The sequence below is a fragment of the Gymnoscopelus microlampas genome (assembly GCF_963454915.1).
Source record: "Gymnoscopelus microlampas genome assembly, chromosome: 19".
In the NCBI taxonomy this organism is placed as follows: Eukaryota; Metazoa; Chordata; class Actinopteri; order Myctophiformes; family Myctophidae; genus Gymnoscopelus; species Gymnoscopelus microlampas.
In genome coordinates this window covers 32,601,901-32,629,667 of record NC_139956.1, presented here as the reverse complement: position 1 = coordinate 32,629,667, position 27,767 = coordinate 32,601,901, and the positions used below count along the sequence as shown (strand labels likewise).

Genomic DNA, 27,767 nt, shown 5'->3' with positions numbered 1-27,767 from the left:
TCCAGTAAAGTAAAAGTACCTCAAAATTGTACTTAAGTACAGTACTTGAGTAAAGGTTCTCACAGCAACAATTTAAACCCTACTTTGGCTGTTTGATGTGTCGTGTTGTTGTAGATCTACTTTTTTTGAAGAATTTCAAAATTAAAAAAAAATTGAAAAGCTTGTTGAAAAAGAAAACACCACAAATCTTTTCTTATGGGGTTCACGGGCACAAACTATTTATAATGGGGGTCGGTGGCCAAATGCATACCAATTTAGGGGTCCTTCACATGAAAATGTTTGAGAACCACATGGTATATCTATCTAGCACATTGAAAAGGCAATAGACAAACTTGTAAAGAAATATCAAGGACGGCATTATATTTTACCAAGCATTTTATTTATATGCCCCATAGTGGATGTATAATGCATGCTTTGTAGGTTACATAAAAATGTAAAAAGTAAAGGAGAAACCTAACAAAAACACTTGGGATTTGTGACATTTACCTATTACAGTAAATTATTAGCAAATACGTTCTCATTCTAAAATATATAAGTTAAGTGTTATTAAACTATAACCAGATGAGGAACAAAAGACAGAAGAGTTTTAAAAAAGATCAAGGAGTTGCGACTATAGTTGCATTGGTGCGGTTTGGCCTTTAGGTTGGCAATATTTTTCTTCCCTAAAATGCAATTGGCCTAACTTCTCCCCCCCCACAAGGACCCCTGGGGGCCCCCAGACCCCACTTTGAGAACCACTGCTGTACATTTGCTACTAAAATCTGCGCTCATCCAGAAGGCTCACGGTCTTCTTGACCCAAGGAAGCTCGGGGTCCATACAGAGACGGGCATTCTTCGCTGTGATCACACTGCAAGGAACAAGAAAAATATGCCTGTTACTAGAATAGTAGGTGGTGTTTGAGAAAATGCATACATACTGTGTGTGTGTGTGTGTGTGTGTGTGTGAGTGAGTGAGTGAGTGAGTGAGTGAGTGAGTGAGTGAGTGAGTGAGTGAGTGAGTGAGTGAGTGAGTGAGTGAGTGAGTGAGTGTGAGAGAGAGAGAGAGAGAGAGAGATCAACATGATTTGTGTGCATGGGGATCTCATCTTAAACAAGCTACGTGCTTAACTGAGCTATCCAGTTTAGTAGACCTTGTATTGCGAATTTGTACTTCCATGTACTGTTATGTACTGCCATGTACTGTTCTCATGTCTTACTAAATAAAGTACATCAATCAATCAGAGAGAGAGAGAGAGAGAGAGAGAGAGAGAGAGAGAGAGAGAGAGAGAGAGAGAGAGAGAGAGAGAGAGAGAGAGAGAGAGAGAGAGAGAGAGAGAGAGAGAGAGAGAGATATATATATATATATATATATATATATATATAAATCAAAATAAATACAAGGCCCACAATGGAAACCTTTTGCTATCCTTTTTGCATAACCTTTGACTGTACTACCTGTACTGTTAATAAGCATGATAACGAAGTATTCAATAAATATCTATATATATCTATATATATATATATATATATATATATATATATATATATATATATATATATATATATATATATATATATATATATATATATATATATAGGTTTGTTGGTTGTTCATTGTTTTTTCATTGTTTCATTGTTCATTGGGTTTAAGAAAGACGCTATATAAATTCAAGTTATTATTATTATATATACAGACACACATAATATATATATACTGTACATATTTATTTATTTATCTCCAAAACGTACATGACTCCTGGCTTTGCACAGCGGTGGTCAGTCAGGCGGTAAGACTTCAGGAGGTCGATCTTCACTCTCTTTGGGTAGAACTCAAAGCAGCAGTTATCAGGGCCACCTCCATCTGCATAACAAGTTACTTAATGTTAATATAATGGTTGTATTTTATGACACAATAGATATTATCACACAGAGTGCCGCACTATGAGCTTGTAGATCTGCTATTTTTAGAAAGATCATGAAGATTTGTGCAAATCTTTGCTTCTGGGGATAAATGTCTTCTAAATCCTAACATTATTTTTTTTATTTTTTTTATTATGTTGCTATAATGTCAGTGGTTCTCAAAATGTCAAGGACCACCAAAAATGATATGTATTTTGTCCACAGACCCCCCCCCCCCCCCCCCCCCCCATCTCAAAATATTCTGTTCCAGGGACCCCCATCAGAAGCAAATATTTGAGTTAAAAATGTATGTATATATTCAAAGATTTGCACACACTTTCACCATTTTCTCCCAAAAATATAGCAGATCTACAAGCTACAAGATTGTAGATCTGCTATTTTTGAATAGCCAAAGAAATCTTAAAATGACACAGATTCCAGCGTTCCCGGAGTGAATGGGTAAATAAAGCAATTTGTAATAAGGTCACCAAAAACATGCATGTTTACTTACTGTTGGCCGTCACAGAGCAGCACAGAGCTGCTCCTATCAGGATGCAGAACAGGAGACTGGTTCCCATGGTCACAACTTCTGCAGAGACGGATAGAGGGATGGATGGACGACAGCTCTACAAAAGGTGTCTAAATGAAAGATAGCCCATATACTGATGCTTAAGAACAAAGAGAAATTGCAAAGAGGAAGGAGGTGGGGTGTTGTGGTCACAGGGGGGGGGCGGAAAGAGGCTTTACTGTGACACAACTCTTTCAAAAGTCTACCTAAGAAAAGAAAAAAAAAATACCCTATATGATGTATCTTACAAAGGAAACGTGTGGTTAAGCTCACAATCCGCTCATATTATCAATACGTCTTTGCCTGTTCTACTCTTAGCAAGACAAGGTGAAACGCTTCAAAGGGAAGGACGAAAATTGTGTCAGTAAGCTTAAAGCTTAATCATCACTAGATGTCTAGATGTCTAATGTTTCAAAGTACATTAAGACATTAACCCATTCAATCCTGGAACGCATCTACAAATGTCTTCTAAATCCTAACAGGTTTCTGAAAAACCTATGTTGCTATAATATCAGTGGTGCCCGAACTGTTTCATGTCAAGGACCCCCCAAAAAGATTTTGGCTGCCGACCCCCCATCTCAAAATATTCTGTTCCAGGGACCCCTCCCCCAGAAGTAAAGATTTGCACACATTTTCAGGATAAAAATAAATAAATAGCAAATCTACAAGCGACTAGCGCGGTATATCTGCTATTTTTGAATAGCCAAAGTATAAAATAATGGTTTAAGGTGATGTGAAAATATGTGAATTTATTAACCCCATGACTGTCCTGACTGTGAACAGGCCACTGAGACGTGTCGAGGTCACTGGAGCACCAGAAGAAGAAGTGTATACATCTATTTGTGGTTGAAAACGACTGATTACAAGAGAAGTTACTGCCAGACCAGGTAGACAGGAACTTGGCTAATTTTCTCAAATCTAAAAAGACACAGATGCGTTCCCGGATTGAATGGGTTAAAAGAGATGCAGTGTAGTATGTAAATATTAACACTGTTCTGTGTATATGTACAGCTCTTTATTTAATATAACTGCAATATATATATATACATATACATATACATACACATACACATACACATACATACACACACACACACACACACACACACACACACACACACACACACACACACACACACACTTCAAGTGAAACACAGATCCAGTGTTTACCAGTCTGCCCTCTTCCAACTACAGTATATACATATCTTATCAGTCCAGTCCTCTAAAACAGAGATGGGGGGCCCTTCGAAAATCTAAAAGACAAAAACATAAATTGCCCAGGAAAATAAAATCAGACAAATCATTTTAAGATAGAATTTCAAGAGTAGTTCACCCAAAATATTACACATTTTCTATCCATTACACACCCCATGAAGCCTTGAATTCATGGAGATTCTTTTAGTTTTTGTCGCATTCCTAAACCAATAATTTGATGACCGACGGAAAAAATCTCCAAGTACTTTTTGGGGTGAACTACTCCTTTAACCAAACAGAACATTGTTGATGTGTACAATACAATAACATGCCGTTCCGATTTTTCATTTCTGTGATAAGAGGGTTGAGGGGTACATATGCTGTTGGCTACATAGGCCAGCCTTTTACTGAACAATCAAGAGTAACAAACTTCTTTCTCATTTCTTAGAAATGTCACTAAAGACACAAACGCACATTTTTGAAAAGCAACACACATTTGCATTGTGAATTAGTCACGTGCAAAAATGTAAATAAAACATTTGTACAATGTACTGCACACTTTTAAAACAATAGTATGTCTGCATTAACTACTGAGCCACTTAACGACCAACAAATGAAATCCTAATTATTTTGGATAATAATAATTGAGTCTCATCGGTACAGACAGTGCTTCAACCTCAAAAGGGCCACTTAGCTGCAAAGGTGAGTGGGTGCGTAATATTATACATCATACGGCTAATATAGAGGTTGCTGGCTTTTCAAAATACAGAGTTACTTGAGGACAGAAGGAGATCAAGTTCAAACCATTTGGTTTGGCATAGTACGGTAGCTAGTGGATTACATTAAGGTGATCAGCTATTCTCTGTTGATGAGAATGGAAAAAGACACACCCTGCAAGCTACAATGGATTTGTTTTTGTTTATGTTAAATGCTTGACTGCAGTGTCACAATAGTTTCATGTGAAGGCACCTAAGTTTGATCAGACGTGAGCTACCTTTTAGGTTGGAGGAGGTCCTAGGCTGTGGATGGAGGGTTTCCATGGATTATGATTGTGGAGTGTTATTATAGTTATATAGTTATAGTCAATTATTGAAATCCCAAACATGGAATATACTTGGACCATGCCACATTTAATGCCTGTCTCAGGACTGCCACCTGCCAGTATACAGTGGATAACTTCCCAGTCTCCAGGTGTTCAAACAAATAGCTACCACTTTAACCCTGACATCCCAATTTTGGGCATGTCAATATAGGCTAAAAAGATAAGAAAATTACTGATCTACAAGCTCACAACATGCTGTGATGTGTTGTGATTGATTGATTTGGATAATAATATTTCCCCCCCAAATAATATTCTATTTGTGGGGTCTTGTTTTAAAATATGTAGCGCTATAGACTGGAATAGAGAAGACAATATGGCACATCAGGAGTCCATTATTATATACAGTATTTAGGGCTAGGCCTATGTGATTCTGGTAATATTACCTTTTTTAAAACATTTAGCAGTTTTCACAGAATTGAGGTAGTTATTGTCTCCGCCAGGCGAGAGTATGTTTTGCACCCTGTCTGTCCGTCCGTCCGTGTGTCCGTCCGTCCGTGTGTGTGTGTCATTCTGCCTGTCTGTTTACAGTTAATCTCCGGCACTGTTGGCTTGATCGCAGCGAAACTGTGCACACACACACTCCCTGGATGCCAATTCAGAACCTCTGCACCAAATGTTTCACATGGACTGTTATAGCGCCACCAGGAGGCCACTTTTTGCAAAACACATTTTTGACAGTACTCCTACAGTTATCCAAATTTCACACAAATCTGTACACATGATCTCTATAGTCATGTGATCAAGACGGATCTGTTAGATTTTTCATATTCCATCCTGATTGGCTAAGATTCACATCTAAAGTTTGCAGTAGTGGCTTGTTTTGATCAAAATGCTGCAAATCATGAACGCAGTGTCCAATTGAAAGGCCTAAGAAGAGGCCACAATAACCTACCTGACCTGTGGAGACCTGTATTGGAGCCAGTAGGAGGTGCACCACTAGTCTGGCAGATGCTGAGGTGGGGTGGGAAACTTGGTCCCCCCACCCCAAACTTTACACCAGAAAAAAGTGACCTTTTGGTACCTACCAAAAAGTGACCTTTTCAAATGGCCCGGATTTACAGAGGACTATGTCTAGAAAATGTTTCATGCAAATTGTCTCTATCACAGAGCCACCCAGATCCACAAACCAACAGTCACTGAACATGTTTCACTGCCACACCGGGCCCTAACATGACAGCAACAGAGCTACTGTACATCTTGAACCACATCAGCACATGACACAAACAGTATCAAACACGAACAGCATACAATAAAAACATCATACAACACAAACTGCAGCAGCAGCAGCAGCATCCAGCAAAGGAAAAGGAAAAATTAGGTATGTCACAATTATTACATAATCACCTGATCGCAAGTATTTCAGATAATAAGTATTTCACGCAAATCGGTACACATGATCTCTATAGTCATGTGATCAAGACGGATCTGTTAGATTTTTCATATTCCATCCTGATTGGCTAAGATTCACATCTAAAATTTGCAGTAGTGGCTTGTTTTGAACAAAATGCCGCAAATCATGAACGCAGTGTCCGATTGAAAGGCCTAAGAAGAAATGGCACCCTTTTCACATTGGCCTATTATAGCACCACCATGATCAAGGCCACAATAACCTACCTGACCTGGTGGAGACCTGTATTGGAGCCAGTAGGAGGTGCACCACTAGTCTGGCAGATGCTGAGGTGGGGTGGGAAACTTGGTCCCCCCTCCCCACACTTTACACCAGAAAAAAAGTGACCTTTTGGTACCTACCAAAAAGAGACCTTTTCAAATGGCCCGGATTTACAGAGGACTATGTCTAGAAAATGTTTCATGCAAATTGTCTCTATCACAGAGCCACAAACCAACAGTCACTGAACATGTTTCACTGCCACACTGGGCCCCAACATGACAGCAACAGAGCTGTACATCTTGAACCACATCAGCACATGACACAAACGGTATCAAACACGAACAGCATACAATAAAAACATCATACAACACAAACTGCAGCAGCAGCAGCAGCATCCAGCAAAGGAAAAGGAAAAATGAGGTATGTCACAATTATTACATACTGATCGCAAGTATTTCAGATAATCGCAATACTTTTTCGGATAATCGTCATAATCATTTCCATCTTAAAAAATGTTCATATGTTTTCAAACATTTTCAAAAATAGTGGAAATAGCAGACTGCTATTTCCACGTATAGTTGCAAAGTATGCAAGTTATACGGTCATATCTGACCCGTGCACCTTTTGTTTACAAAGACAGACACATGTTTATTAATAATGTTACAATGTTCAGTGTACGATGCAATAATTAATTAATTTGGCCTAGTTCATCACAATTATTTGAGCGACAATTAATCGTCAAGTAAAATGTCTTAATCGTGACAGCCCTAAAGAGGTTCGATGCGCCGATCTGTGTAAAACTTTGTATGCGCACTCCCTAGAGGCCAAGCAAAAACCTTTGCCCTGCATTTTTCACATCTGCCTTTTATAGTGCCACCAGGACGCTGACTTATGTAAAACACATTTTTTAATATTACTCCTTCCCATTTTATCCAAATTTCACGCAAATCGGTACACATGATCTCTATAGTCATGTGATCAAGACGGATCTGTTAGATTTTTCATATTCCATCCTGATTGGCTAAGATTCACATCTAAAGTTTGCAGTAGTGGCTTGTTTTGAACAAAATGCCGCAAATCATGAACGCAGTGTCCGATTGAAAGGCCTAAGAAGAAATGGCACCCTTTTCACATTGGCCTATTATAGCACCACCAGGATCGAGGCCACAATAACCTACCTGACCTGGCGGAGACCTGTATTGGAGCCAGTAGGAGGTGCACCACTAGTCTGGCAGATGCTGATGTGGGGTGGGAAACTTGGTCCCCCCTCCCCACACTTTACACCAGAAAAAAAGTGACCTTTTGGTACCTACCAAAAAGTGACCTTTTCAAATGGCCCGGATTTACAGAGGACTATGTATAAAAAATGTTTCATGCAAATTGTCTCTATCACAGAGCCACCCAAAGCCACAAACCAACAGTCACTGAACATGTTTCACTGCCACATCGGGCCCCAACATGACAGCAACAGAGCTACTGTACATCTTGAACCACATCAGCACATGACACAAACAGTATCAAACACAAACAGCATACAATAAAAACATCATACAACACAAACTGCAGCAGCAGCAGCATCCAGCAAAGGAAAAGGAAAAATTAGGTATGTCACAATTACTACATAATCACCTGATCACAAGTATTTCAGATAATTGCAATACTTTTTTGGATAATCGTCATAATCATTTCCATGTTAAAAAATGTTCATATGTTTTCAAACATTTTCAAAAATAGTGGAAATAGCAGACTGCTATTTCCACGTATAAAGTTGCAAAGTATGCAAGTTATACGGTCATATCTGACCCGTGCACCTTTTGTTTACAAAGACAGACACATGTTTATTAATAATGTTACAATGTTCAGCGTACGACCCAATAATTCATTAATTTGGCCTAGTTCATCGCAATTATTTGAGCGACAATTAATCGTCAAGTAAAATGTCCTAATCGTGACAGCCCTAAAGAGGTTCGATGCGCCGATCTGTGTAAAACTTTGTATGCGCACTCCCTAGAGGCCAAGGAAAAACCTTTGCCCTGCATTTTTCACATCTGCCTTTTTTAGTGCCACCAGGAGGCCGACTTATGTAAAACACATTGTTTTATATTACTCCTTCCCATTTTATCCAAATTTCACGCAAATCGGTACACATGATCTCTATAGTCATATGATCAAGAGTAAGACGGATCTGTTAGATTTTTCATATTCCATCCTGATTGGCTAAGATTCACATCTAAAGTTTACAGTAGTGGCTTGTTTTGAACAAAATGCAGCAAATCATGAACGCAGTGTCCGATTGAAAGGCCTAAGAAGAAATGGCACCCTTTTCACATTGGCCTATTATAGCACCACCAGGATCGAGGCCACAATAACCTACCTGACCTGGCGGAGACCTGTATTGGAGCCAGTAGGAGGTGCACCACTAGTCTGGCAGATGCTGAGGTGGGGTGGGAAACTTGGTCCCCCCTCCCCACACTTTACACCAGAAAAAAGTGACCTTTTGGTACCTACCAAAAAGAGACCTTTTCAAATGGCCCGGATTTACAGAGGACTATGTCTAGAAAATGTTTCATGCAAAGTGTCTCTATCACAGAGCCACCCAGAGCCACAAACCAACAGTCACTGAACATGTTTCACTGCCACACCGGGCCCCAACATGACAGCAACAGAGCTACTGTACATCTTGAACCACATCAGCACATGACACAAACAGTATCAAACACGAACAGCATACAATAAAAACATCATACAACACAAACTGCAGCAGCAGCAGCAGCAGCATCCAGCAAAGGAAAAGGAAAAATGAGGTATGTCACAATTATTACATAATCACCTGATCGCAAGTATTTCAGATAATCGCAATACTTTTTCGGATAATCGTCATAATCATTTCCATCTTAAAAAATGTTCATATGTTTTCAAACATTTTCAAAATAGTGGAAATAGCAGACTGCTATTTCCACGTATAAAGTTGCAAAGTATGCAAGTTATACGGTCATATCTGACCCGTGCACCTTTTGTTTACAAAGACAGACACATGTTTATTAATAATGTTACAATGTTCAGCGTACGACCCAATAATTAATTAATTTGGCCTAGTTCATCGCAATTATTTGAGCGACAATTAATCGTCAAGTAAAATGTCCTAATCGTGACAGCCCTACAGCCCTAAAGAGGTTCCTACTTTGAGTCGTCTTCATCAACCGTCTTCAGGGGAAACCTGCGAGAAGGACAAGGTCTTCGGCCGTTCGACTGTGCGGACCAAGTCGTCGGAGGAATCCCCCATGCAGACAAACCCATGGATAGAGAGAGATCTCCAGATCTCGTTCTCTAGGGCAGGGCATCCTCGGATGAGCCTTCCAGCGGGCGTCTCCCGCCATCTCCATCCTCCGTACATCTGGTTGGCTTCACCAGTACCTTTACATCTCCATCCTCCGTACAACTGGTTGGCTTCATCAGTACTTTACATCTCTCTGGTTAGCTTCACCAGTACTTTATATGTCTCTGGTTAGCTTCACCAGTACTTTACATGTCTCAGGTTAGCTTCACCAGTACTTTACATCTCTCTGGTTAGCTTCACCAGTACTTTACATGTCTCAGGTTAGCTTCACCAGTACTTTACATCTCTCTGGTTAGCTTCACCAGTACTTTTACATCTCTCTGGTTAGCTTCACCAGTACTTTATTAGAGGTGGATGGTCTGGGAGGGTGTTACACTGTAGGTGAGAACCTCAGTCTTCTGGGCATTTACGTATGTGTGTGGGGGTGTATGCGTGGGTGGGTGTGTGTGTGGGGTGTGTTTGTGTGTGTGTGTGTGTGTTTCTAAAATAAAAAAAGACTACATTAGAGAGTCATCTAGACCTCCTAGCTGTAGTAGTGAAGCCCAGTTCTTGCTCCCCTCCTCCACTGATGGCCTGTCTTCATAGTCCACACTTATAATGAAGAGGAGGGGGGTGTCCCCTGCAACACCTCTGCCAGCCTTGACTATAAGAAAGAAAAGAAAGAAAGAAAGAAATTCAAGTAACCGAGAGCCACATATACGTATACTGTACCCTGTCACACTCACAACATACACAACCTAGTATTACGTATACTGTATCCTGTCACAACATACAGCCTAGTATACGTATACTGTATCCTGTCACAACATACAGCCTAGCCTAGTATTACGTATACTGTATCCTGTCACAACATACAGCCTAGTATACGTATACTGTATCCTGTCACAGCATACACAGCCTAGTATACGTATACATGAGCTTGTAGAGCGGTTATTTTCACAATGTTTGCCACTTTCTTACGTAATATTTGACCATTTGGCCAATTTAGTATTAAAGGTCATTAAATTGTAACTTTATACATGTGCAAATCCCCTGTATACACTTATTGGGTATAGCAGTGGCGGCCATTTTGTGGTGTCGCAGATAGGAAACCAATTACTTTTTCCCCATGGAGAAAATATTTTGTATAAATGATGTTAAGCCTGGAACCAAGCCATCCAGGATCCTGATGAATGTGTAAAGTCATTTACTAGGCCCAGTGGTGCAAAAAGCACTCAAAATCTTTACTTGAGTAAAAGTACCAATACAGAATTTTTTAAATACTCCATTACAAGTCTGGTATTCAAACTTTACTTCAGTAAAAGTACAAAAGTATTGGCATCAACATATACTTAAAGTACCAAAAGTAAAAGTACTCATTATGCACAAAGCGTTACGATGTGAAGCGTTGTGAGTTTGTAGATCGGCTATTTTCAAATAGCCTAACTATATAGGCTGTAGGGCTGAAGTGGTATGTTTTGGATACTGTCCTCTCCATTGTGAGGCAACAACAGTTTGACAGTTAACGAACAATAAAGCTTTAAGCCAGTCCAGTGTTTTGTCTCGAAGTAGCTTTTACTTTGAATAATTTTGTAAAACTGAAAAATACAATACATACAGAAAACATTCAGTCAGTTACTTCAAATGTAAATAAAGCACTGTGCTGAATATTAACATTATATGAAACATAAAGCATTTCTTTTTCACATATGTCATTTCTTTCTCTTTTTTATACAGGTTAGCAGGTAACAAAAGGTAAGTAGTAGGTGAGTATGCTAAATTAGATCTTCAAGTCACAATGAAACAACATCCATTAATTTAACATAAAGCTACAGGTAAATAACAGGTAGGTATACATTGTGTAGTAGCATTTAAACAGAAACATGACCAAGTAACACAAATGCATCACAAAGCACAACTCACAGAGGTTTGTGGTCTGCAGCCAAACTGAGCTCGAGCTGGTTTTGGCTTTGCTGCTAGTATGCAAGCTGAACCCAATAGGGTCAATTGGCACTAATTGCCACACTGTGCTACACATAAACCCAGTGCTATACATAAAACGTCCAGCGGGTGGTGTAGTTTTCTAAACAGAATAAATGGGGTTCAGAATATTTTGTAATAATAATCCAAATCTACAAAGTAACTAGTAACCAAAGTTTTCAAATAATTGTAGTGGAGTAAAATATTTGTCTCTGGGATGTAGTGGAGTAGAAGTAAAAGTATTGAAATTTTAAAATAATAAATATAATAACGTAAAAGCTCCTCAAAATTGTACAGTACTTGAGTACATGTACTTACTTTACTTTACACCACTGACTAGACCTGCATAGCCTGTCTTAGCGTCACAATCAAACACAGCTCAACAATTCAACATATTCACTTCACATCACATCACACAACATTACACAACAATGCTTCATCCTGACTAGTTGTTGCACCAAGTAAATTAAAAGTGAAATTAAACACAATTCCATCAATTCCTTTAATGCTAAGCCGCTAATTAGCTATGCTAAATCACCTGCAGAAACTCACCTCATTTTGGACAGATGGAGATAATACACTTCTTTTTCCACAGTCTTGTCACAAGTGTGTTTTAGCAGCTTTCACCACTGACAACTCTACTCAATGTTCACGTGGAGTAACGTTACATTATGAGTTGTTTATTTTGCTCTTTTACTTCCAAACTTTGCAGAGCTTATAAATAAACTCTGTGTGTGTGTGTGTGTGTGTGTGTGTGTGTGTGTGTGTGTGTGTGTGTGTGTGTGTGTGTGTGTGTGTAAGAGGGGGGTGGGGGCTGACACTTGGAGGACTAAATAAAGCCCGCCCCTCCCTCCCTCCCTCCCTCCCTGCTTCCCTGTTTCCTAGGCCCTAAGGAATGAAATCCAATGAAACTGGTCAGATGACCAATGATATCCAATGAAATCGACAGGAAGTGGAAAACACACAGCCTTGGAAACAGGTGACACCATGTTCCACACATCCATAGTATACATTCATACACCACTGATTTACTGTCTCCACACAGTATCCTTATCTCATCTGTTCAGTTATGCTATCCATTTATATCGTAGTTGATTATGTTAGGTTAATTCTTTAATAAACATATGTTATTGATTTTACACCTGATGTTCCTTCCCTTAGTGTCTCCGCCAGGCCAAAAGGCATGGCGAGAGTATGTTTTGCCCCCTGTCTATCCGTCCGTCCGTCCGTCCTTCATTCTGTCTGTGTTCAGCTAATCTCTGGCACCATTGGCTTGATCGCAGCGAAACTGTGCACACACACTCCCTGGATGCCAGAGCAGAACCTCTGCCCCAATCTTTTCACATGGGCCTGTTATAGCGCCACCAGGAGGCCGATTTGTGCAAAACACATTTTTGGACAGTACTCCTACAGATTTTGTCAGAAAATCCTGCAAATCGGTACACAGTATCTCTACAGTCATTAAATGAAAACCTTCAGATTTTTCATATGCCATCCTGATTGGCTAAAATTGGCTCAATCTTGCCTCAAATCATGAACACAGCATGCAATTTCCGTGAAACACACACATTCCCACTAGGCCGAGGAAAAAATGCCACTTGAAATGTTTCAAATCAGCCTCATGGTGGCGCTATTACAGGCAAATTTGCGTTTTTACCTATGGTTTTTACCTATAATTGTTTTATTGGCTTAAGTAGGCTACTTTGCTGATGGAGTACCGTTTTTATTCAGTGTTCATAATATAGGATGATGTATTTGCACCGTATTAGCCGGTAGGCCTATATGACAGATTAATAGTGTTGTCTCTTGACAATTTGTTGATCTGTGAGTCCAGCTATTTACAGAGGATACAGGATAGGTGGGCACTAGGGACATCTGGGCACCTTGATGTAAAATTGGCTATTTTGTCCAAAATGTTAAAAATGAAAATGAAAAATGGTCTTATTAAGTATACATGATGTGAACATGCACAGTACATACATCATTATCAGACTTAATGTTATCCTTCAACTTATTGTTTATGTCCAAAAATGACTGTTTTGTGCCTCCCCCCATGACAAAATCTTGCCCCACCTCCTGACAGAGGCTAAAATCGTCTATGCTGCTGTTGATAAATGTGGCGGAGCCACATCACGAAGTAGTGGAATACGGCCAAGAAGAAGAACTTCTCAGACATGTCTTGCCATACTGCGCTGTGAAACTGTACTGTGATACCTTCAACAAAGACTGTGCAGGCCTACAAGCAACACTCCATCCTTTTGTCTCCTTGTGAATTCTTACCGATTCCTGGTGGCGAATACTGCTATCCTACCCTAATACAGTCCTTATCCGCTCAAAAAAGTATTATTAGTAAAGTAATAAAGTATTCAATCAATCAATTAATTAAAGCTATTTTAAACCGTCCTTTAATGGAAAGGGCCAACTTGAGATATGGGGCTATGGTTCAATACCACCCTGACTAGTTTATTTTGAGACGTTTGAAATTATGTTTTTATCCTCTTGGGTGTGCTACTGTACGATGTAGTACAGACAGTCAAAGTGGGGCTGAATAAAAAAAATGTTTATGTAAAAAATGTAACATTTCCTTATCTAAAAAATACGCTTATGGGCCAAATGGTCACTCAGTTGATTGAGAACATTCAGGGCCTGAACACTGAACAACGCCTGTTTCAGGCCAGTTTCGCATTTGTACGAATAAATGAAACTTCAATTGATGAACTTGACTCCCTAATGAAGACATCACACTCAGAATGAGACTTGCGTTCTGGGGGTACATTAGGTTATTCTTCTTTATGTAATAAATGTGAGATGGCCCTGTGTAGCCTACATATCCTCATTATGTTATTTCTGTTCAAAGATCAAAACTTTTGGACAAATAATATATATTATGCTATTTTTGAAGAATTTCAAAATATATATATTTTTTATTTGAAAAGCATCTTGAAGAAGTTGAACACCACAAATCTTCTCTTATGGGGTTCATGGGGAAAATGTTTGAGAACCACATGGTCTAGCGCATTGAAAAGGCAATAGACAAACTTGGAAGAAAAATCAAGAACAACAATATATTTTACCAAGCATTTAATTTATATGCCCCATAGTGGATGTATAATGCATACTTTGTAGGTTATATACACATGTAAAAAGTAAAGGAGAAACCTAACAAAAACACTTGGGATTTGCGACATTTACCTATTACAGTAAATTATTAGCAAATATGTTCTCATTCTAAAATATATGCGTTAAGCGTTAAACCAGTAACCAGTAACCAGATGAGGAACAGAAAACAGAAGAGTTTTTTTTTTCTTTCCACCCTGCGGTCACATACTGCACATCAGTGGTTCTCAAACCTTTTCTTGTCAAGGACCCCCAAAATGATCAAAATATTATGTGCCAGGGATTTTCCAAAAAATAGCAGATCTATTCTAGCTCATAGCACGGCACCGCGCTATGAGCTTGTAGATCTGCTATTTTTAATAGCCAAAGTATAAAATATGGTTTAAGTGGTTCAAATGATTGTGACGCTATATTAACTCATTTTGCTGGGGACCCCCTGGTACCCCCCCCACCCCCCAAGGACCCCTGGGGGTCCCCGGACCCCACTTTGAGAACCACTGCTGTACATTTGCTACTAGAATCTGCGCTCATCCAGAGTGCTCATGATCTTCTTGACCCATTTAAGCTCAGGGTCCATGCAGAGACGGGAATTCTTTGCTGTGATCACACTGCAAGGAACAAGAAAAACATGCGTGTTACTAGAATAGTAGGTGGTGTTTAGGATTTTATCAAGAGAAAATGCATATATAAATATGTATGCATTATATAAATAAAAAGGACAAAAAAAAAACTTTTTGTTATCCTTTTTGCATAACCTTTGACTGTACTACCAAGGTTTTGACCAAGGTTTTTTATTGTTCTTTCAATGTTCAGTGCTCTTCTTTTAATACTGTTGTTGTCTGCAGAGGTACCAAACTATGTTTCGTTGTGTATGCAATGACAATAAAGCTCTTATCTTATCTACTACAGTACCTGTAGGCCTACTGTTAATAAGCATGATAACGAAGTATTCAATAAATCAATCAATATCTATATATCTACATATATTATACATACATATACACACACAAATAGCATATATTCATACTGTAAATTTAATTATCTCCAAAACTTACATGACTCCTGCCTTTCCACAGCGGTGGTCAGTCAGGTAGTGAGACTTCAGTTGTTCGATCTTCACTCTCTTTGGGTAGAACTCAAAGCAGCAGTCATCAGGGCCACTGGAATCTGCATAAAATGTTACTTAATGTTAATATAATGGTTGTATTTTATGACACGATAGATATTATCACACAGAGTGCCGCGCACTATGAGCTTGTAGATCTGCTATGTTTAGAAACATCGTGAAAATGTGTGCAAATCTTTGAATATATATATTTTTAAAGCGAACATTTTAAACTCAAATCTTTGCTTCTGTGGATTCTATAAATGTCTTCTAAATCCTAATTAAAATAAATAAAATGATGTTGCTATAATATCAGTGGTTCTCAAATGTCAAGGACCACCCAAAATGATATGTATTTGTCCACGGACCCCCCCAATCTCAAAATATATGTATATATTCAAAGATTTGCACACACGTTCACGATTTGGTCCCAAAAAAATAGCAGATCTACAAGCTTAGCTCATAGCTACAAGCTCATACAGTAGTGTGTGCAGCTTGTATATCTATTTTTTTTAAAGCCAAATAAATCTTAAAATGACACAGATTCCAGCGTTCCCGGATTGAATGGGTAAATAAAGCAATTTGTAATAAGGTCACTAAAAACATGCATGTTTACTTACTGTTGGCCGTCACAGAGCAACACAGAGCTGTTCCTATCAGGATGCAGAACAGGAGACTGGTTCCCATGGTCACAACTTCTGCAGAGATGGATGGATGGATGGAGGGATGGATGGATGACAGCTCTCGTCAGGCACTACAAAAGGTGTCTAAATAAAAGCCCATATACTGATGCTTATCAAGAACAAAGAGAAATTGCAAGAGGAGGGAGGTGGGGTGTCACAGGGGGCGGAAAGATGCTTCACTGTGACAAAAAAAAACGTTCCACTCTTTCAAAAGTCTACCTCAGAAAAGGAAAAAAAAGACCCTATACGATGTATCTTACAAAGGAAACGTGTGGTTAAGCTCACAATCCGCTCATATTATCAATACGTCTTTGCTTGTTCTACTCTTAGCATGACAAAGTGAAATGCTACAAAGACGAAGGAAGAAAATTGTGACAGAAAGATTTTTTAATCATTACTAGATACAGTAGCTAGTCTAATGTTTCAAAGGACATTAAGACAGAGGACATTAAAAGAGATGCAGTGTATATTATGTAAATATTTTGTAAAGACAAATAGAGGCCACAACACTGTTCTTGTTGAATATGTACAGCTCTTTATTTAATAAAACTGTAATATATTTATATATATATGTACACACTTCAAGTGAAACACAGATCCAGTGTTTGCCAGTCTGCCCCCTTCCAACTACAGTATATACGTATCTTATCAGTCCAGTCCTCTAAAACAGAGATGGGGGGGGGCCCTTCGAAAATCTAAAAAGACAAAAACACAAACTGCCTAGGAAAATTTGAAAGACAAATCAGACGAATCGTTTTAAGATAGAATTTCACCTCCAGATTTCATTGCACATTTTACCAAACAGAACATTGTTGATGTGTACAATAACATGCCGTTTTGATTTTTCATTTCTGCGATAAGAGGGTTGAGGGGCACATATACTGTTGGCTACGCGGGGCAGGGGGGTTATTTCATACATAGGCCAGCCTTTTACTGTAACAATCAAGAGTAACAAACTTTTTTTTATGTCACCTCTTTCTCATTTCTTAGAAATGTCACTTAAAGACACAAACACACATTTTTGAAAAGCAACACACATTTGCATTGTGAATTAGTCACGCGCAAAAAAAAAGAAAAAGACAGACAGACAGACAGACAGACAGACTAAAACCATGGTTAATTTAAATTGCAAGTGATGACACTATCTTTATCATGAGGCACAAATAAAGGCATGTTGTGCAAACAGCTTTATTGCAGTAATGCAGTGCTCACCACACTGGGGGCGTGGGGAGAGAGGAGTGCATCTAGAAAAGTGATCCAAATGACTGTGTGTGTGCAGGTCATGTGATGACGAGGTACACAATATATTAACCCATTAAGACCCGAGGCCGATTCTAAAAACACCCAATCCTAACCTGTGTTGGGAAAAAGTTCTATTTTTGATTAAAAGTATAATTTGTTTTAAATCATGTTGCTATATATCGTTGTTGTCGGGTGGAAACCTTGTATGTCAAAAAAACATTGTTTTTTTTTTAAATAGTGAAAATAGCCAATCTACAAGCACAAACCGCCTCGCGTGTGCTTGTAGATCGGATATTTTAACTACTTTTGTGCAGCACTCTTGTATGATGAAGGGCTTTAATTTACGGAAAAACATACACATTTTAAACTTGCAGATACAAGGTTATTACCCGAGAATGACGATATATAGTAGAAACTAAAATGACACGGATGCTTTCCCGTATTAAAAGGTAGAACAACGTACAGTATAGGCTTTCCAGGTCTAAATGGGTTAAAGCACAAACAGCAGTACTGCCAGCAACATGTGGATTAAAATAACGGTGTTTTATGTACAGTAGCCTATACACTGTATGCTAGCAGCCAAAATGAGAATTGAGGGCCCTGTACTTTGATTTGGAGTAATCGCCATCATCACACACATTCATCAGCATCATCATCTATTGGAGCTCTAGCTATTTAAGAGAGTAGAAATCGAGGTGAGTTGTGCCTAAATGCCATTTACTGTATGCATCCATTACCGCGCCTCACACTTCAAACCCAGAGGCTCTCGTGTTTTACTTAAGATGTGAGTGAGACTTTGGGTGCTGCTGGGCTGTTGGGAGGACAAAAAGGCGTTTTTGGAAAGCACAGCACTTGCCCCTCCTAGCAAGGCAGAATCTGACTGACTGGCTGGCTGACTACAGAAATCCTACAATCCTTCCTTTCCGTTAAGGTGCAAGTCAAAAGTGACATTATCATTCACCAATACAGTATTAACCAGCACTTGCCCCTGTAGATGGATGGCAAAAAAAAACAACAACAAACTACTGACTCCTTTTTTCTTCTTCTTCACAATCATCTGTATCAGATTAACAGCTGAATTATACTTCAGCGTACAATCACTCAATGCTTGACTGATTTTCAGCAAACGTACGTCAAAGTATAAATCTCGATAATTTAGACTTTTTTTTTTTACGTTAGGTCAGTTAAACTATAGTATGAGATCGGCCAAAACAAGGCCTGTTTCAGTCCAGTCTTGCTTTTGTACAAATAAATACAACTTCAAGTGAGGGCTCCATAACGAAGACATCACACTCAGACCAAGATCTAAGCAAAATAAAACATGAGGACAAAATTAAGATCTGAAATGGACCCATGAAAAGGGAGGTGGCCTGATATGCTGTGAAGTTTAACTGTGTCCAAGAGGAACACGTGCGCACACCGTCCAACCAATGAAGCATTCCAGCTTCCCCTTCCATAAATACACTAGCATCACTCCGTTATCCAGGCAGCTTAGGTCCTCATAGGGTTAAAAACACATCTTTAAAAAGTAACATAGCTGTGCTCTTCGAGACACAAGAGAACGTTCGTTTTGGTGGTCAATGTAAAAAAAAAAAAAAGGTTCCTAAAACCCTTCCGTCTCCTTTTCAAGTGACTGAGCTTCTATCCAATAAATAGCAGCCTGCGGCTTGTCCTTGGGAAACGTGTTCTTCATGGAATGGCGTAGAAAACAATTAAAAATAAAACCGACAAACGTGAAAGTCACGAGTAGGTCACAACAAGCAACGAGTTTGAAAAGAACCTTGTTGTACAGTTTGTGAAGCGACGACGGAGGTTCGGAGGGAAAGAAAGGTGGAAAGAAAACGAGAAGAAGGCAGAGCGAGAGGAAAAGACCATGAGAAAGTCTGAGATGAAAGACAGAGAGAGAGAGAGAGAGAGAGAGAGAGAGAGAGAGAGGCAGAGAGGCGGGGGGGACAGAGCGAGAAACAGTTGAGGCAGATATGGAGAGTGTCAGTAGGTACTTCAGTGGCAGAAAGCCAGAGACATACAGTACATACACACACACACACACACACACACACACACACACACACACACACAGGATTACATTCTTCGGCCTCCTTCTGCTACAGTCTCCAGGCCATGAGCTTGGGGCGGGGCACAGTGTTGGGTGTTGGTTGGAGGTGGTGGTGGTGGTAGGAGGGGAGTCATAAGGCCTCGTATCCCCCTTCGCCTCCCGTCCGTCCCTTTGCAGGCCCCTCCACCTCCTAGACGCGCCAGCCACCCAGTTCTGGGTGTGAGAAGGCTCTGTGTGAACCAGAGTGAGTGGGGTGTGTGGGGTGGGGTTTGTCTGCTAGATTCAGCCAGTCTACAACCAGAGAAATGTCCCTGGGGTTTAAAGAAGACGGTCAAGACCTCTCCCCCCAGCTGTAGATAGGGTTCAAGTATAACCGCCGCAAACGCAGGAAGCGTTCGGTTTGCGGCACCGTTCAGATTCCACTGACTTGGGGCTGGGGTTGAAGGACGACTGGGTTAGTGCTGGAGCTTGGAGTCATTGTGTTTGTGTGTGCGTGTGTGCGTGTGTGCGTGTGTGCGTGTGTGCGTGTGTGCGTGTGTGTGTGTGTGTGTGTGTGTGTGTCGGTAGTGGCGCTTCTCCATGTTGAAGTTGCTCTTGTCAGCGCTTCAGAACAGGGCTGCCTCTCTCTTGCTCCTTCAGCAAGGCCTGCAGAACCTGAGGGCAGGAGCGGAGAAACAGAAATTCATTGTGTGAGGATTTGTTTTTTTTTACAGATGCTTTCTTATCGCTCTCATCCGGAGTGATCGCACACTTTGCCTCTACATCAGTGGTTCTCCAAGTGGGGTCCGGGGATCCCCAGGGCTCATTGGGGGGGATCCCTAGCTAAATGTGTTAATACAGCATCACAATCATTTAAACCACTTTATCCATTCAAAAATAGCAGATCAGCTCATAGATGAGCTTGTACTGCTATTTAAAAACAAATCTTGAAAGGGTTTGGAAAATTTGGAATCATTTTGGATTTTTTGCCTTTATGCCTTTATTGATAGGATGGTAGTAGACATGCAGCAAAGGCCGTCAGGATCAGGACTCGAACCCGCGACGCGCTGTCAGGCTACTTTAGAGCCTAAGTGCCTGGACCACTACGCCAGCGATTTAGTTTTTTCAACACAAATCGTCTCTTCTTCTGGTGGTCCCTGGCACATAACATTTTCAGAAGGGGGTCAGCGGCTAAAATATATTTCAGAACCACTGGACTGCCTTCTACATCTCTCTGGTCTGTTACCTGCGGCCACTTGCGGTTGCGGCTGTTCATGTGCACGGCGGCGATGTTCTGGAAGAGCTGCTCGGCGGGCACCAGGTCGGGCAGGCGCGTCAGGAACTGGGCCATGTGGATGAAGTCCATGCACGTCAGCACCTCCTGGTAGAGACGCAGCAGGCCCAGCGCCGTGCGGAACAGGAACTCCTCGCCGTCGCGGCAGAACACGTCCCACACCCGGCACGCTAGGTCCAGCGGCAGGGGCTTACTGTACAGTGTGAAGATCCTGGAAGGCAGGGCGTTAAAGTTCACTCCGTTTCAGTGTTGTAATCGCGGCAGTGCGATAAAAGGCTAACAATAAAAAAAACAACAATAAACAAACAGAAAAGCAAGATGGAGGGCAAAACAATCTATACTTCTATATTTGGGTTTTACTGATGTGAAAGCTTTTCTGGTTTTCATCTTCAACTATATAACACAAGTTTACAGAAGTAAAGGAGTGGGTGAATTGTCTTTCTGTAACAAGCACCTATTTTCAGCTACAAAATATAGACATAATAGAGAAAGAAAAAAAGTTTGATAAAAGGGCAAAATTATGTTTTGAGCACCCCCCCACACACACACATCCCGTTTTCTAAGAACACCACATGTTTAACTGATGCGGTTGGAAACCTCATTTCCAACCGCATCAAACAAACAAACAAGCAGGAAACAAACTAAAGCCTTGTTCATTCCTGTTCTGTGTGAGCTGTTTGCACATTAACGTCATGGTCATTGCGTAATATCGTTGTAGGTATGGTATGTATTAAGAAATATCACATTTTGCATTACCACATTTTCCAATACCGGCAATATGTGGGCAAGAAAACAACAAAGACGTTCACAGGAGGCCAGACTCACCAGTCAATCAAATAAATATCAGGAGTCAAGCTGTTTTTCTTGAAATGTGCAAAGAGCTTTGGTAGGTTTTCTTCAAAGAACACTTCAAACGCTGAAAAGTACGTCAACATCTGAGGAGAGGAGAGAAGACGATCACATTGAGTAAAACACACAAACACACAGAGTATACGTCACTCAAATCTGGTTTCACTTGTACAGTACCACTCTCTCAGTTAATAGAAGTTGTTTATTGTCACTGTAAGAGAAAAACAGAGCAGGAGCGCCCGTTTTCGGCCGGGGGGGTTGCTACGTCGGATGGGAAGGGACGATGCCGGGGCACCGGGCGATCGTGTGCCCCAGCCCAGTGGATGCCTTTCGTCCGCCTCGGGGGGGGGCCTCAAAGGGCGCTCCGCATTCAGTTTTTCTCACTTGTACTGGTAGAGTACAAGTGACATTACTGTAACATATACACTACAGTATATGTCTGTTCTCTATTATAGGGACCTGTGTGTGTGTGTGTGTGTGTGTGTGTGTGTGTGTGTGTGTGTGTGTGTGTGTGTGTGTGTGTGTGTGTGTGTGTGTGTGTGTGTGTGTGTGTGTGTGTGTGTGTGTGTGTGTGTGTGCGCGTGCGTGCGTGCGTGCGTGCGTGTGTTCACTAACAAGGCTATGGTCCACTCTGAAGAAGGCCATCTGACAGGGCTTGTTGAGCAGGTTGGCGAAAGCAATGAAGGCATCGGCTGTGTCCAGGTTCAGTATGAGCACTGCAGCAATGAACGACATGCCCTGCACCTACACACACACACACACACACACACACACACACACACACACATAACACAAGTTCAGTGGCATGAAAACATAGTACAACAGCTGCAATGATTGGCATTCGTCATTCAACACAAAGACAGTAACACAAAAACACCAAGAGTCTTTTTTGTTTTTGGTACCAAATTTGTAGACCATATACTATAAAGATATAGCTTCATATAACAGGGCTCTGTACAGCTTTACAGCAGTTACTTACACCTCACAGGAAAAGTGCAAACGGATGCAAAAAAACCCTCATGCACAGAAACGTACATGTATAAGCCTGGTGGTGTAAGTGTGTGTGCGTATGATCACGGTTTGGCGGTCAGTACAGGAAGCTTGAACTCGTCTCTACACAGCATGTGGCTGTGCTGCAGTGCAAACCGCAGCATTTAAAACAACACCATGGGTTTTTGCCCAAGAAAACAGTTTTCTTTCTTTCTTTCTCTCTCACACTCAACACACACACGTCAATAATATATGAGCCTGTGTGGAACTTACTTTCGAGGAGTGAACACACATTTGTTTAGTCAATTACCATCTTACATCAAACTGCTCCAATTAGAGAATTCAGATTTTCAGTCCTAAAGAAAGGTGGGGGGCGCTTGGGTGGAGCAGGCGTAAAGTACCTGGGGGGAGGGGGAGTACTAATCTACAAATCTTACTTTATAGATTTTGATTATTATTACAAAACATACATTAGCCACTTCAGCCCTATTTAAAAGGGATTCTAGGCAACTTCAGAGATCAAAAAAAGAAAAAAAAACACCGCCCCTCCACTCCACCTCCCAGCCCTCCTCATCAGCGGTTAGTTTCCCCGACCACCAGACAAGTGACGGGGGACTTCTGAAAGGGCCATGCCAAAAAATAGGTTGCTTTATTCGGATACAATGCGTGTCACTGCCCGCCCCTGCCGGTTCTCTGAATATTTATTTTTAAATAGGCTCTGTCATAAATTAATTGACCACATATATGAAGTTAAACAACTAAATTCTATCCGAACGATATCTTATAAGTAAATTCTGTGCCTCAAAATAGAAGTTTGAGAGCTTTTTGAAGTTTTAAAACAGCAGAGAAAATAGCGCACAGAAAAGATGGCTGCCGCTCGTTTTTGGTCGGGTATACCTGGGGGGAGGGGGAGTACTAATCTACAAATCTTACTTTATAGATTTTGATTATTATTACAAAACATACATTAGCCACTTCAGCCCTATTTAAAAGGGATTCTAGGCAACTTCAGAGATCAAAAAAAGAAAACAAACACCGCCCCTCCACTCCACCTCCCAGCCCTCCTCATCAGCGGTTCGTTTCCCCGACCACCAGACAAGTGACGGGGGACTTCTGAAAGGGCCATGCCGAAAAATAGGTTGCTTTATTCGGATACAATGCGTGTCACTGCCCGCCCCTGCCGGTTCTCTGAATTTTTATTTTTAAATAGGCTCTGTCATAAATTAATTGACCACATATATGAAGTTAAACAACTAAATTCTATCCGAACGATATCTTATAAGTAAATTCTGTGCCTCAAAATAGAAGTTTGAGAGCTTTTTGAAGTTTTAAAACAGCGGAGAAAATAGCGCACAGAAAAGATGGCTGCCGCTCGTTTTTGGTCGGGTGCACTCAGGCTGGACTCGGTTCCATTCGGTTACACTCGAACTCGCCACCTGATTGGCCAACCTTCGCTGTCAATCACAGAACATTGAGCGAGGACGATGATAGGACAGTTCACACGGACACGGACGTGCACGGACGCGCACATGCGTGCGTTTCATTTACGTCCCGGACAGAGCCGGATACCCGGATGTCAAAACATAAATAGTAGGGGAAATACGGATTTCAGAAAGAGGACTGTGTTTCAATGCAGGAAAACACCCCAGCATCATTAAATAGTGGCTGATAGAGGGGACAAAATGCAAAATATATATATATATATAAATATTTTAAAATTTAGGCTTAAAGTTACCTAGAATCCCTTTAAACGTTGCATGCTTGTAGATGTCATTGTCACCGCCAAAGACATAAAAACAGTTTATCAAAAATAAATTCAATGCTATTGTGCTAGACTTACATAGCCGACATCTGGCCGGTAACACGTGTATGCTCCCAGGATGCTGTGTAGCACATCATGATATGGACCCCCCTGAGGAAAACACACACACACACACACACACACACACACACACACACACACACACACACACACGTGTGAAATGCAGACATTAACCACATGAACCCTAACGTCGCTTTTCTGGGACGAACATTCAGCGAAAATAGCAGATCTACAAGCTCACAACGCGATGCGACGAAGATATTTGCTGTAAAGGCTGAAAAAAAAAGGAGGGGGCCTAAGTATAGATCACTGGTGGACTCCGGTCAATGAAGTATACAGACTTTAACCACTTAAACCCAGAAAAGAGCAGAAAAAAAGCTCACAACGCGACGCGTTGCGTTGCGTTGTATTTTTTGGGGTATTTTTACTTTATTAATACTACTGGAGTATTTCCAATTTTCAATACTTTTACTTCTACTCCACTACAATTATTTGAAAACTTTAGTTACAAGTTACTTTGCAGATATAAGTTGTGGTATTGCTACTTTTACTTAAGTAAAATATCTGAGTACTTCTTCCACCACTGGAACTAAAGGGTGGACGACGTTGTGATGCGTGACCCGTGGAGGCTGACCTGCTGGAAGATGCAGAGGTGGGGGAACGTGCGCGAGATGTCCAGCTTGATGAGCTCCAGACTGGCCTCCCTGTCGGACGAACCTACATCTGGACGCACAGCGACAGGACGCACGCACCGGGAGAGGGAGAGGAGGGAGAAAGGACCATTAACCCATTCAGTCAGGGAACGCATCTGCAAATGTCTTCTAAATCCTAACAGTTGTCTGAAACACTTATGTTGCTATAATATCAGTGGTTCTCAAAGTTTTTCATGTTAAGGACCCCCAAAATGATATGTATTTGGTTGCGGATCCCCATCTCATTTACACCGCCTCAACTAAAAGAACACTGCAATGTTGAGCGCTGGAATGGTTCAATCATAATGAAATTATATCTACATGTTTTGAGTGGAAATTATTCCTCCTAAGAAATGATACCAAGCTCTGGAGGTTTATCGCCCCCTAGTGTTCAACTACACTCACATTGACAACAGTCAGGGTTTGTAAACAGAGGAGAGGAGGAGAGGAGAGGACAGTTACCTTCATTTTCAGAGCTGTTTGAGTTGGGTGTTAGCATGGTTTTCCACTTCTCCTTGGCCCTGGACAGGCAGATGCTATATAACTCTGCAGGGACACAAACACACAACGGCAGAGTTGATATGAGAGTGAAAGAGAGAGAAAGAGGGAGTGGGAAGAGATTCAACATGATGACCTGACACAAACTCTAAGAAGTGAAAATAGCCTACTGATTAAAAATGTTTTGCCATCAAGACCTTTTATACCAGTGGTTCTCAAACCTTTTCATGTCAAGAACCCCCAAAATGATATGTATTTGGCTGCGGACCCCCACATCAAAATATGTTGTTCCAGGGATCCCCCAGAAGCAAAGATTCAAGTACAAAATGTTCACTTTAAAAATATATGTATTCAAAGATTTGCACAAGATTTTTCAAATATAGCAGATCTACAAGCTTGTTATGAGCTTGTAGATCTGCTATTTTTGAATAGCCAAATAAATCTAAAATGACACAGATGCGTTTGCGGATTGAATGGGTTAAACTATGAGACTTATTTAAAATCCTCTGGTGTCTGGGTGGGATGGCCGACTTGGAAACCTAAGTAGGAGTTTGATGAGAAGTGTGACTAACCCTGCTATGTGTAATTTTTAATACAATTTTAAATGGTAGAATAGAATTGTCCTGTATTAAAAACATGGAATGTATTAACCAGTTAAACCCTCTCTAATTAGTAAACGAATACTTAGTTAATCGTGGTCGGCTCAGCACTTAGTCCCCTCTCCCCCCTCTACAACAAATCTCTTCGCTGAAAATATATCTATTTTTGCTTGAGACGTTTGCCTCCTGAATCACATGAACTGATCTGAGCCTCAAATCCTGCCAGAGGATTGCTCTCATGTCTGTCTGCCCTCCCTTCATCTCAGCTTTTCTGGGATGTTTTCAGACTTTGCGTACTGTGGCGGCACCAAGTGGTGGCCAGGGGTAACTGTGTTGATCCTTTTGTCGTTACAACACCACTGAAGCTTATTGGTGCCACAGGGTCACCACGAAGACACTACGCTATCAGAGCTTTGAACAGTGACGAAGCAAAACAAACTAAACTAAACTACCAGGGGCCCGTTTCACAAAGGCAGAATTACATCATCCTGGATGTAAGACCTTTGTCAAACCTAATACAGGTTTGACAAAGTCTGCTCATAACATTTTTTTGAATTCTTAAAAAAAAAATTACAGCGAAAATAGCCGATCTACAAGCTCACAAGCTGTCATGAGGTTGTGCAGCCAATATATTTTCGATATATGATGTATACTGAAGTGGCTTAAGTAGTCCTTTAATGGCAATGTGTACCTACAGCACATGATGTTTTAATGCAGACTAATAAAAAATAAGGCAACATAAACACATAAGAATTGAATAAGTGTGGAAAAACTCATTGGTTTGTGATCAGATTGATACATAATGAACAGTAAAGGCAATAGGATTAGTTAAACCTGACTGTAATTACCATGGTAACTAATGTAGCATTGCTTTCATGAAACCGAGTCATGGATAAACATATCCAGGTTAACTGGCTAAATTAATCTGGCGAGATAACTCAGCTTTCATGAAACCGATACATGGCTAATCCAAGATAAATGCATCCAGGATAGTTGATAAATCACGGCTTAATCTGCTATCTAGCTATAGGTTTCGTGAAACAGGCCCCGGGTCAAATGTCTTCATTTTGTAAACTTTTTGCCCCCAACAGAGCACACCCTGTCATTGGCTTTCTTTTTATGACAAACCCCCTGCACATATTGAACTTTAACCATTTGGTATTTGCACTACATACTATTTTGTCGGCGTCGGGT

General features: G+C 40.6%; 3 protein-coding genes across 5 annotated transcripts in view; all 3 read right to left on the bottom strand.

Moving 5' to 3' along the window:
- Positions 1-698: 698 nt before the first annotated feature.
- Positions 699-2,532, bottom strand: LOC311035162 (eotaxin-like). The gene is made up of 3 exons (XM_084043241.1): positions 2,390-2,532; positions 1,729-1,840; positions 699-848 (listed from the first exon to the last, which is right to left on the bottom strand). The coding sequence occupies exons 1-3, from the start codon at positions 2,454-2,456 to the stop codon at positions 755-757; spliced, it is 273 nt and encodes a 90-aa protein (XP_083899367.1). The 5' UTR covers positions 2,457-2,532; the 3' UTR covers positions 699-754.
- Positions 2,533-14,713: 12,181 nt separating this feature from the next.
- On the bottom strand, positions 14,714-16,685 carry LOC311035012 (eotaxin-like). The gene is made up of 3 exons (XM_084043069.1): positions 16,490-16,685; positions 15,820-15,931; positions 14,714-15,372 (listed from the first exon to the last, which is right to left on the bottom strand). The coding sequence occupies exons 1-3, from the start codon at positions 16,554-16,556 to the stop codon at positions 15,279-15,281; spliced, it is 273 nt and encodes a 90-aa protein (XP_083899195.1). The 5' UTR covers positions 16,557-16,685; the 3' UTR covers positions 14,714-15,278.
- Positions 16,686-17,064: 379 nt separating this feature from the next.
- tbc1d14 (TBC1 domain family, member 14) overlaps positions 17,065-27,767 on the bottom strand; it is a 58,927-nt gene continuing 48,224 nt past the window's right edge. For all 3 annotated transcript variants that reach the window (XM_084043060.1, XM_084043061.1, XM_084043062.1), the window contains 7 exons: positions 25,939-26,022; positions 25,419-25,507; positions 24,803-24,874; positions 22,588-22,716; positions 21,949-22,058; positions 21,076-21,334; positions 17,065-20,504 (listed from right to left, as the gene is read on the bottom strand). In XM_084043060.1, coding sequence (XP_083899186.1) covers positions 20,448-20,504; positions 21,076-21,334; positions 21,949-22,058; positions 22,588-22,716; positions 24,803-24,874; positions 25,419-25,507; positions 25,939-26,022 — 800 coding nt within the window. In that variant the 3' untranslated portion in view covers positions 17,065-20,447. The remainder of the gene's footprint in view (positions 20,505-21,075; positions 21,335-21,948; positions 22,059-22,587; positions 22,717-24,802; positions 24,875-25,418; positions 25,508-25,938; positions 26,023-27,767) is intronic.